Source organism: Narcine bancroftii, chromosome 1, assembly GCF_036971445.1.
Source record: "Narcine bancroftii isolate sNarBan1 chromosome 1, sNarBan1.hap1, whole genome shotgun sequence".
Lineage (NCBI taxonomy): Eukaryota > Metazoa > Chordata > Chondrichthyes > Torpediniformes > Narcinidae > Narcine > Narcine bancroftii.
This window is the reverse complement of record NC_091469.1, coordinates 335247929-335260012: the sequence shown is the minus strand read 5'-3', so window position 1 is coordinate 335260012 and position 12084 is coordinate 335247929. Positions and strand designations below refer to the sequence as shown.

At 39.9% G+C, this 12084-nt stretch overlaps 1 protein-coding gene across 4 annotated transcripts in view; it reads right to left on the bottom strand.

Moving 5' to 3' along the window:
• The window catches only part of LOC138748758 (pleckstrin homology domain-containing family G member 4B), a 224311-nt gene that overhangs the window by 91735 nt on the left and 120492 nt on the right, over nucleotides 1-12084 (bottom strand). For all 4 annotated transcript variants that reach the window (XM_069909453.1, XM_069909469.1, XM_069909479.1 and 1 more), the window contains exon 3: nucleotides 2261-3590. In XM_069909453.1, the coding sequence (XP_069765554.1) occupies nucleotides 2261-3590 (1330 nt within the window). The remainder of the gene's footprint in view (nucleotides 1-2260; nucleotides 3591-12084) is intronic.

The window sequence follows — 12084 nt, the reverse complement described above, 5'->3', positions numbered from 1 at the left end:
AACTGCTAAGGGAACCATTGTTTGATCCCTGATGAGCAGACTAATTAAAGATGAAGGCCAGTCAATGTTCACCACATCAAGAGGGAACTTTGCTACAGAAACAATATCCACAGCACAATCTTTGGAATGTAAATTTGTGGGAAAAATGTGTGGCCTCCAAATCCTTTGCTGAATTTGTAGTTTGACCATATACATTGAAACCTGCACCCAGTTTCCACCCAGTTGACCAAAGCAATGAAATCCCACCAGTAAAAGTCACTAAAATTATGCATAATCGATCACTTATCATTTTCTGTTGTATATACATGATTGTTCACAAATATCTTTCTCCGAAGAGTCTGTAGCATTTTTGTCTCTTAATCAAAAGCCCACTTTCAATGCTTTTCCAGTATCTTGAAAGTAAACGCACGATTTACATTCTCACGAAGCAATAAGAAAGGTTCCATTCATTACAATAGAATTAGCCAAGGTTCCTTCTGTCATTGATAGACCCCTTATACCCACATCATGCATAAGCACGAATGAGGAGAAAGTTTACGTTAGCCCTCATTTTTCACTTCACCAGCCTGTACATCCAGTGCATCATTCTCTGACACTTCCAAAACTTTTACTACATCCCACTACCATCCCCGTCTACTATCTCTTTGCTTTCAGCTCTCCCCACCCTATATATCCTTCTCCCCACTAAGGTATTCCTCAGAGCATCTGCAGAAAGTGCCATTCACAGCCACAAACAGCCATTCCAGATGAGGCAGACTTTCACATGCACCTCATCCAACCTAATTTACTGCATTTGATGCAGTCGATGTAGCGGCCCCTGCATTGATGAGACCAAACAGAGAATTGGGCAACAGCTCACTAAGAACCTGCACTCTGTCCTTGGGTATAAGCTTGAACCCTGGCCCACTGTCTGCCATTACCTCTATTCTCAGCATTCCCTCACAGACATTCCTGCCTTGGCCTCATCCATACCCAGGGAAAGGTCAAATGTACACCAGAGGAACAACACATTCTGCCAAGGTAGTCTAAAACTCAACATGTTCAGGTAACCCCCACCCTGATCTAGTTTCACTGTTTCCATCTCTCTTTCACCTACTCCTGTTCTTGCTTTTCCTTCAAGCCTTCTCTCCCACCCCCAGTGGTCTTAAGCCTACCTGTTTCTCCACCTCTCCCACCTTCAATTGTCCAACATCTAATCGCCTCTTTGGCCCACCCCTCCCTCTTCTTTTATGCTTGCCATTTTCATCTCCAAAAGGCATTCTGACCAAAAACTTTGGCTCTCTGTGGATACTGTCTGACTGCTGAATCCCTCCAACTTCTCATTGTTTAATCAAGATTTCAGTGTCTGCAGTTCTCAAGTTTCTCAAAGTTAACCAAAGTTCTGCCTGTTCTCTCAAAGGAACTTAAAAGATTTCATTGCAATATTTCAAAGAATAACAGGTGAGATTTTGCCAGTGTCCTGGCCTATATTTATCCATCAACCATTCATCGTGAACAATAAACATATAACGATGGACAAGGAAGATTTTGCTTCCTTTTGGGCATATTTTATCGATTTTGGGCTGCTGATCATGAAAATCACCTTTTTATAGATAAAACCTATTTTTGTGATTTCCTGTTATTTTTATTCAAACAGACAAAACCATGAAATGCAACATGTCATTAAAAATTCATTTTCTGCCTTCGCCCCTTAGACGTCTTCCCTGCTGATCTTGGTTCAGTCAGGGACGAACTTGGTGAAAGTTTTCACCAGGATATCACAACCATGGAAAAGTGGTATCAAGGCAACAGGAATCCATCAATGCTGGCTGACCTGTTTGGACACTGACATGAAATGAAAATTAGCAGCAAAACATTTTTAGGTCAGTTGAACTAATGCAATGTGTCAGCACCATTATGTAATTAAACCTGCTAAATTCAATAAAATTTAATTTTTCATGTTTCTCTAACTTCCTATGTGGTGATACAGCAAATCTGAAATCATCTTTGTGTTCTGGTTGAAGTTGTCTATCTTAATCCCCAATTTTTTTTTTCAAGAAGCAAACCTTTTGAAAAATGTGTTGTCCAGTGTAATCAACTCATTATCAAAATAATAATTTCAGGAATTTCACCATACACAAGGACCTCCTCAGCTCCTCATTTTGATGCATTATGAGTTCTCATTTGGAAATGAGCCATTCTTTCCTTGAAGCACTAAGACATGGCAGATTTAAATTGGCTTAAATCACAAAGCTGACTTAAATCTCTATCTTTACTTTACCTGGGGTAGTGGAGCTGCTTCCAGAAGTGGTACGACATGCATCAGAATTCACTTTATCCATTTCTACCATGTGGCCGTTTGATACCTTTTTCCTTGCGGAGTCACCAGAAGAGAATCTTGTCTTCAATGCTTTCTCCTGTAAGCTCTTATAAGCCATGTCCAAAGATTTGGATCTTCTGCGACATACGCGACTGCTGGGAATGGAGGAACGTTCTTGCACAGACACGGTCCTATCTGGGTCTTGACAATATGGGGTGCATTTGGCCTCTTCTCCCCCTCCTTTACTTTCAGAATTGCCAACATGTAGATCATGCTTTTGACTCAACCTCTCACCAGGTCTTTTTGTGAATATACTTAAGTTTCCATTATTGATGACTTCAGTTTTATGCTCCATGTTTTCCTCAGCTATAGGTGTCTTTGAACTGAAGCCCAATTGCATTGGATTCTGTAAAGCCTCCATGTATGATTTTCTAAACAGACGTCTTGACTCGAGGTGCATTGAATCGCGTTGCTGCCTCCTCCTTTGACAGGAGCTACTCAAGTCTGTGGCAAAGGTTAAAACTTTTGTACTAATCCTGGTCTCAGGGTTAGGAATCACCAAAGCTTCATTGTTAACTGTTGAGGTCTCATCAGGAAGAGGGCTGGGTCGAACTAAACTCGGTAAAGGAATTATATCAGCGCTGTTAGAATTTGGACAAAACAATGAAGTGTCTCCTTCCTGAGAGCCCTTGGAAGGCTCCCGTTTGACATTAGTTTCAAAAGATTGAATATTTTCTGATAAATGAACCCCACAGTTCATTTTGCCTTTGAAAATTGCTGCTTTTTCCAGAGGAACATCTGCTTTAGCGGAATTGCAGTAATCTGGCATATTGTTACTTTCTGTCATTTGTGGCATCTTTTCTGTGGTAGCTATTAGCTGATCATGATGATCTGAACCAGAATGTGAACAAGTCGGCGTGCTTTTTGGCCTGTTCACAAAAGCAGGGTTAATCACGTTCTTCCAACGTACCCGGAGAACAGCAGTGCCACTCGTTAAGAGGCAGCTGTGCAGGGAACATTCGCGCTCACGGTTCACATTCTCCAGAAATTCCATGGTAAAGAGATTTGCATAGACATCCTCGGGCACGAGAACTTCTTCCACTGACTGCCCATTTCTGGATAGACATTTCAGCACCAATTTAGCAGATTGATTTCCCTGTGGTGCAACCTGAATGTAAAAGTCTCCAACTTTGAGAGGAACCTTATGGAGAGATGCTAACTGCACCACCACCTTTTCATGGACACACAATGGCCAGCCTTCATGACGGAAGATGAGCCCTGTATACTTGGCCTGGAAACAAAGAAAAATAATGTTAATGGACGTTCTGACTTGGTTTAATCTTTTGTTTCCCAGAAAATGTGGAACCCATAAACATGCTGCACTTCTCAACTGCCTACTGCAGGACGATTACCACTTCAACAAAATGGTTATAATACAAAATCAGTTGCAGATGATTGATGAGTAAATTATCCAATCACTTCCATTCTGTTTGAGATTTGAAATATTCACCCATGATATCAAATGACTTTGTTGTGAATAATCTAAATGGACAGTGGGTCCATGATATATTAGCATAATGATTACTACATTACATTTCTGACAAAGAGTGAAGCGATCTATGATATCCTGAAGTCATGAAAAACAATGTCTAAAGAAACCAAATGAATGAATTCAACTACAGTTGATCTGAATGCTGGCACAAGTCACAAATGCATTTATTGTTGAAGACTTTTCAACTGCGTATGAGATTGGTTTGTGACACAACAATAAGTTGAAAGAAATTGTTCCTTATCACTCATATTTACAGGGCTAGAACCCAGGATTCAGGAAACATTTGGAAAGGGGGTTGCCAAAAGCTTTTAAACTATTTAAATGAATCAGATGGAGATTATTGCATTCACATGAATATAGTAAGGAGAGAAAATTCCTCAGAATTTTACTTATTGGTGCAGAAGTATGGGGGAAAATGACAAAGGCTAAGAACATTCACCTCACTGGGACCGTCAGCCTTGATTACATCATCAGTGAGAGATGTGAATGTATCAATGACATACAAAACTGAAGAACTCTCCACTACCTATAATTCACCAGCTCTTCAGTCAAGCTGACTTAGTCAACTGGCAAATACATTTCCATGATGACAGCGTCACTTTTAAAATGAAGCAGCACCTATTATATCAGAATCAATCGTAATTATATTCAGTCCTGACCTTCGGTGCAGTCTAAGTAGTTTGCCTGTTATTTCCATGATCATATTGGGTTTCACAGGGATGCCTGCAGTATTCTCATGCATTCCAAAGACATGCAGGTTGGTGAATCAACCTGTAAATTGAACACTGTAACACTGTAAATTGTGTTGTTGACAAGCTAGTGTGATGATGAGTGACAGATTGTGGGGTGGGGGGTGGGTGGAGGGAGAGTTAGAGGGAGTATCATGGGGTTAGTGTAGAATTGGTGTAATTGAGGGCATGATGCAGAGCAAAGGACCTGCCTCCATACTGTAGGATTCTATGACATGAACAGATACACAGTCTTATAAATGCCCACCAAATGGTTCCTGCTTTCACATCCCTTAAAAATATACTGAAGGTCATAAAGATTTCCGCACTACCTATATCTAAAGAAGCAGTTTTCAAACTTTTTCTTTCCACTCACATGTCACCTGAAATAATCCCTAGCGGAAGGGAAGGTTGAGAATCACTGCTCTAGACTCAATTAGTACTGAAATATTTTGCTTGAGAAAAATTGTCATTGGCCTGTTTGCTTTGGAGTTATGAAACCGTGCACATAACAAGTCAATAGGGACGATTAAAATAGTGGTTTTCAAACATTTTCTTCCACTCACATACCACCTTAAGCAATCCCTTACTAATCACAGAGCACTATGGCATAGGGAATACTTAAGGTGGTATGTGAGTGGAAAGAAAAAGTTTGAAAACCACTGATCTAAAGAATACCTATATTTCCTTGATGCTCTTCTACAAAATGTGCTTATTATCCATGGAGAGGTGCCATTTTTGGTATCTGTGTAAAACATTATACATCATACTCTCCAGTACAAATAGCAAAAATTTACAAAGCAACTGAATAAAGTATAGAGAGAATAAAAGACTTATTCCTTCCATGACTTCAGGATATTTCAGACTTTTTATAATCATGAAACACTTCTAAAGGTGTAGATATTGATGTGATGTAAGAGAGAATCCAAATTGCCTAAAGCAAGAAGCTATAAAAAGAAATGTGGTGTTTTCTTTTTATTGACACTTAAAGGTGAATTTTCCAGTTATTAGAGTATTCTGTCTGAGGCAGAAGGAGGAAGTTTTCTTTGAAATGTCAATAGAAAGGTGAAGTATAAAAATCATTGCATTCAAAATGCCTGCACTTAAACTATCTGTGATTCTCCAGGCCCCAACTGGGTCACTGCAGTGAGAAGAGTATGTTTCCTTTATCTCCACAGGGAAAGAGAAAAAGATCAGAGGGGTCATTAAATCTAACACTATATGCATTTTCAGTTGGCTATCTCCAAGGCAGCAAGGAAAAAATTCCACTTTGTGAAGTGACCAGGGAAGGGTAAGGATATGAAGTAGCTTAAAATGTCACAGAGTTAACCTCAGGAAACAAAAGCAGGATTCTCAAATGGGATTTGAGAATTGTGTAAACAAAAAAAAGAGGCACAAAGTTTACCAGAAATAAAGTGATATTATATATTGTGTCAAGCGGATTGCTGTTTAACCAATAAGAATTTCTTTTTTATAAATCTCAAAATCATCCTTCTCAAGAATTTTTTTTTTGAAAGAAAACTATTTTTGTTTTTCTTTATTCACTACACTCAGTCTTTACTTTATCACAATGGGTAGATTGACCAATTCTCAGGGTCATCAGTCTCCATTGTGGCCATACACAGTTTCTAACCTCTCTCTTGGCCAGTCCTGGAGCCCGCGGTCTGTGTCCTAATCCCAGACTCAACTGCTTCTGTAGAAGGCACTGTGAAGCAAAGCAATCCCATCCCCAGACTGGAGCAGTGAATGTCAGTGGACAAAGGGATACATGTTGAAAAAGGATAGTTACAACAGTAAAATATTCTGCGTGTTTAAAAATAAGGTGTTTTTGAGGTTTAAGCATTTTGAGCCCCAAAAGTTTCCAACAAGCATTAAATGTAACTACAGTAAAACCCATGATATTTGAAATTCAAGCAACTGGCAGTCTCAAGCAACTGGCAAAACAAATGTGGAAAATAAATATGTAGGTTAAAAGGAAGTTTAAAATTGGCATGCCTCACTGTTAAAGTTTGCCAATCACGCAAGATGCCATCTCAAGCAACTGGAAAATTCACTTATCTGACCTCTGCCCAGTGGTGTTGGATGATACCAGGGGTTTAACTGTGTTACTTTTCCACATTTTTATCCAAGTCATTGACAACACTATTTCTTTGAAGTTTTTCCTGCAATTTAGATGCCAATTATCATCATTTCTCATCTCCTGAGTCCATCTCTGCTATGGTTCATCTTTATACTCCTGACCTTCTCCTGCCCTGTAAACCATGCTTTCCCATACACACATCAACCTGCTGACTTTTATTCAGGTGAGAGGTCAAACAGCATCACTTAAAAGTGCCTGAACCAATCAAAGCTGAACCAAATTCCAGTCCTCCATCTTTTACAACACCACTGGCGGTGTTTACATAGAAAATTTGACAGTACAGCACAGAAACAGGCCTTCCAGCACACCCTGTCTGCTCTGATGAGATGATGCCAATTTAAACTAAACCCCTCTTCCATTTCTCTCCATCCCTTGCATTGGCTTATGTCTGTCTGAATGCCTCAAAGGTTCCTATTGTATCTGCTTCTGCCACTTCCCCTGGCAGCATGTTCCACGCACATACTTGCAAAACTCCTTCAGGCTTACTCCCTATCCTCCTACATCTGTGCCCTCTAGATTTTGGCACTTCCACTCTGGGAAAAAGACTGACTACCTTCTCTTTTCTATGCCTCTCATAATTTTACATTCTTCCTTCAGCCCGAAGAAAAAGAAAAAAACCATCCATTTTGTCTCATGTTCAATGAGTGTTTTTTTTTCCTTATGATAGGGAAGATTTATAATTTTAAATCTGATCATAAATGGTTGCTATCAATCCTATATGAACTAATTTTAAGATCTAGGCCCTGAACAGATTTTAAAAATGATGGGAACAAGATTTTCGACAGTTAATTTCTGAAACTACATGGGATTCTATTTTGAAACGAGTGCATTCATCCTCTCTTGCTAGATACTCATTATAAGGTCGTACATCGGACCCACTACTCCAAACTCCAGTTGGCTAAATTCTATTCAAATCTCTCTTCTAAATGTGATAAATGTGTAACTGAAGAAGGTACATTGTATCATATGTTCTGGTTATGTCCCTATCTTTCCAGTTTTTGGGAAGGGGCATTAGTACTTTGTTTTTAGTTCTTAATGTTACTTTGACACCAAATCCTTTTCTCGCTCTCTTTGGAATAAGTGGGCCAACAGATATGAGATTCACTGCTTCACAATCCCATGTAGTTGCCCTCACCTCCCTTACCGCTAGAAGAGCCATATTAATGAGATGGAAAGATGCTGTCCCTCCCGCTCACACTCAATGGTTGTCTGATATGATGGTAGGACTGACTTTAGAAAAAATTAAATGCTCCACAACTGAAATGAATCTTGACTTTGTTTCTTTATGAGGTTCCTTTCTTAATTATTTTCAAAATTTGTAAGGTTTTGTTTACTTTTTCTTTTTTATTAACCCCACTGATTCCCTTCCCTTTTATGATGTGGTAGAGGACTGTTTATGTTTAGCCAGTAGCCTTTGAAGGGAGTGGGTTGACAATGAGGATAGTGCTTTTCTTTAGGTTTTTTTCTTTTCAATGTAACTAGGTCTAAATGCCATTTTTATTAATATATATGATTTGTTAATACTTTATTATCATGTACTTATGTAATATTTACTTGATGAAACCAATAAAAATATTGAAAAAGAAAAAAACAAAAAAGTTTATTATCATTCACATCATAAGTACAATGTACAAAATTCTTACCTGCTGCAACCACAAAGCTGCGCAAGATGTACCAACTGTGTTGTTATGCGTGTATAATAAAGAACTACATTTCCCTATGGGAAATGTGTGCAGTCACCGCAGGAACAAAAAATGGCTACGACAGAAGCCGAGTGCGTTGTTGGTTCAAGCAGCTCGAAAAATAAAGTTGTCTAAACGTTAAAACCACGCAAGGTTGTTCTTCTTCAAGGAACAAACATAACACAGTGTCAGAATGTGTGAGCGAGTAAGAAAAGACTCGCTCTTTTCATGGATAAGTTCAGTCCTCCCACACTGATGCAGTTTACCGGCAAACTAACTGGGAAACACTTCAAACAGCAATTCAATATTTATTTAGAGGCTGGTGGAGCAGGAGAGGCCAATGATACATAAAGGACATCTTGGTGAAGACAAAACGTAGAGCTCGAGGGGTGATGCACTGGCCAAGAATGAACTAAGACATAAGCCAGAGCACTGCTTCATAAAAAATATGCCTTACCTATAGACCAAAGCAACAGCAGATCCATTTACACCACACCCTGTACCAGACAGGCCATACTTCAAAGTTGGAGCAGATTTGTTTGACTATAATGGGAAGAGTCATATAGTAGTAACAGACTATTATTTCAGTTACCCAGAGGTAACAACACTGCAGTCAACATCTAGCAAAGCAGTTTTCTCTTTTATGAAAAGTCTGTTTGCGAGGCATGAATTTCCTTGTGAAGTTGTATCAGACAATGGTCCACAATTTTTGAGCAATAAATTTGAGTCCTTTGCCAATACTTGGGGGGGGGGGGGGGGGCGTTTCAACATATAACTTCAAGCCCACATCACCCAAAAGTCCAATGGCCCAGCAGAGAGTTATGTCAAGGTGGTGAAGAGCCTCATGAAGAAAGCACATGATGGACGAGAGTATTTCCACAGAAGTCTAATGATTCACAGAAGTACGCCACTATGTACCAACCTTTCAACGCATGAAAATCTGTTGACATCCAAAAGAAGCGCACAAGGTCAAACAGGCTGTAGTGGAAGAGAAGGTAAAACAGAAACAGTATCATGATAAGACTATGAAAATCCAACCAGTCCTGAAGCCACATGCTCCAACCCATGGTCGTGACCCATCACCTGTCAGAACGCAAAAGGATCCAGCACATGTAGAAAAGGAACATGTTGTTCAGAGTTCACAAAAAAATACAAATACTAATGCAGCCAATGCAAGCAATACACCAGTGGAAACACATACCAGACCAAAAAGGACTGTTAAACCACCTCAGAGACTGATTGAACGCTGCTGAGTGGAAAGAAACTGGCCACGGAATGTAGATACCTTTGTTATGTCGACATAGTATTGTGTTTTTGAGTTATTTTTAAAAAAGGGAATGATGTGTTCTTATGCATGTATAATAAAGAACTACATTTCCCAGTAGGCAATGTGCACGATTGGCAAGGGAACAAAGTAGACTTGGACAGAAGTCAAGTGCATTGTTGGTTCAAGCAGCTCGAAAAATAAAGTTAGTAAGCGTTAAAACCACGCAAGGTTGTTCTTCTTCAAGGAACAAATATAACACCAACATGAAGACAGAAAAAGAAAAAGATATATTAAATATCATAATTTAATATTCAATGTTTGTAGTTAGTGTAAGAAATAAAAGTGATGTTTCAGTGGTGCAGAGAGGTCTTGGTATATGTTAGGGTGAGAGTAGTATGGGCAGCTTCAAGAGCCTGATAGTTGTTGGACAAAAACTCCCTCCTATATTCTGACTCATCATTTCCCATCGTTCTAGGGATCGCAAACATTGCTAGAGAACTAATTGTGAGGTGTGTAGATGCATTGGGCCTCTCTTTCACACATTCACCATTGTGGGGCATGCAGCCAAAAGCCTGGTGAAATGCTTTTGCTCCAAAGCCTCCACATCCTTCCCACAAAGCAACAACCAGAAACCACACACAATGCAGTACATTTCCAATTATCCAAAACGCTCAGGACCGGATGTGTATTGGTCAACTGCATTTTTTGGATTAACTGAGAAATGGCTTTAAGCTGCCCAGTAGCATCAGCAGAATACTTGTATCGGCCATCACCGATCCCCAACACCTTCCCACCACCGTCACCAAACCTGCCCGGAAGCCTAAGGTCTCCGCTCCAATCCCCGACACCTCCCCGCCACCATCATCGAATCTACCCAGGAGCCCGAAATCCCTGCTCCTGCTGCTGCCACCCCACCCCGGTCCGACACTATCGCCACCCCCACTATGAAATCATTCCCCCACACCCTGGCCTGTGGTTACCCTAATGCCCTCAGATTAGATTTGTACTGACGCTGACTCTGGGGACAGTGGAGAACCATGCACAGTGGAGGATAAAGAGAAATGGAAAGAGAGAGGGGAGGGAGTTACCTGAAACGAGGACAATATCCTCATGCTGTCTGACCCACCAACTTCCTCCAGTCACTCACTGATATTACCAAAGTGGTGTTAACAGCACGTCAGAGCCCCACATGAGCAAGTCAGGTGAAATTATTTTTCAATTTATTTGGCCGCAAAAAAAATTTCGGATAACTGAGAATTTTGGTTAAATGGTTTTCGGATAATCAGAAACATATTGTACTTCAAATGTAGCCTGACTGAAGTTTTATACAACTATAACACAACTTTCCAGCTTAAACACTCAATGCCCTAAATGATAAAGGCAAGAATGCATACACCTTCTTTATAACCCTATCAATTGTCTTGCCACCTTCAGGGAGCTATGGACTTGAACTGCAAGATCCATCAATGCTCCATAGGGTCCTGCTATCTACTGTATATTTTTCTCTTACCTTTGACCTCCCAAAGTGCAGCACCTCAGACTTGAGCAGATTAAACACTGTCTGCCATTTCTTTACTCAAAAAAATTTCTAACTGATCCATCACCTGCCATAACCTTTGACAACTGTCTTCAGTATCCTCAACATTCATGTTCTTTGCAAACTTACTAATCACAAATTAAAACAAGTAAATGTTAATGGATTGTGGAGAGGAGCAGGGAGATCTGGATTACTAAAGCACCTTTCATGCCCTCAGCATATCTCTGAATGATGGACGTTGGGACAGCAGTGACAATGTTCACATAACAAGATTCAACACATAACAATAACTGCTTGATTGTGAGGGAGTGGAGAGAAAATTGTTGGGTTGGAATTTCACTCTGTGGTGAGAAGGTAAACAGTCTTAATTTAAATTCATCCCAAAGATGACATCTTTGGCAATTTATGTTTCCTCAAGACCTGATTATGTGATTAACAGCTTTTGAAAAGCACTTTTCAAACTCATAAACTTGTATTAGAAGTTAGAGTCCAAATGACAATGAGCCATAGCCATTAATTAAGACATTTACTTGATCCCCTTCCTTAAAAGGGCCAGCTTCAAAAGCCTTGTTAATAACCCTGTGAAAATTTTGACAATGTGTTCTTTTGCATTCCCTCAAACAGCACAGGGCTTTACTCCACCTGGAATAATCTGCTGTCACTGAGAACTTGGGGACCAGGTGGGATGGGGGAAGGCATGCTTGAGAAGTTAGAGAGTAGTTACAAGTGATTCCACTTCACTGAACAAGTTACAGCTTCATCACGAATCCTCCTTTTCTTGATAAACTTATTCCTTGTTTTCTGAAACAACAAATTTACAAGGAGGGAATTGTGACCTTGACTGATTTTACCAGACTATCTTTGTCATGGGAAAGTGGC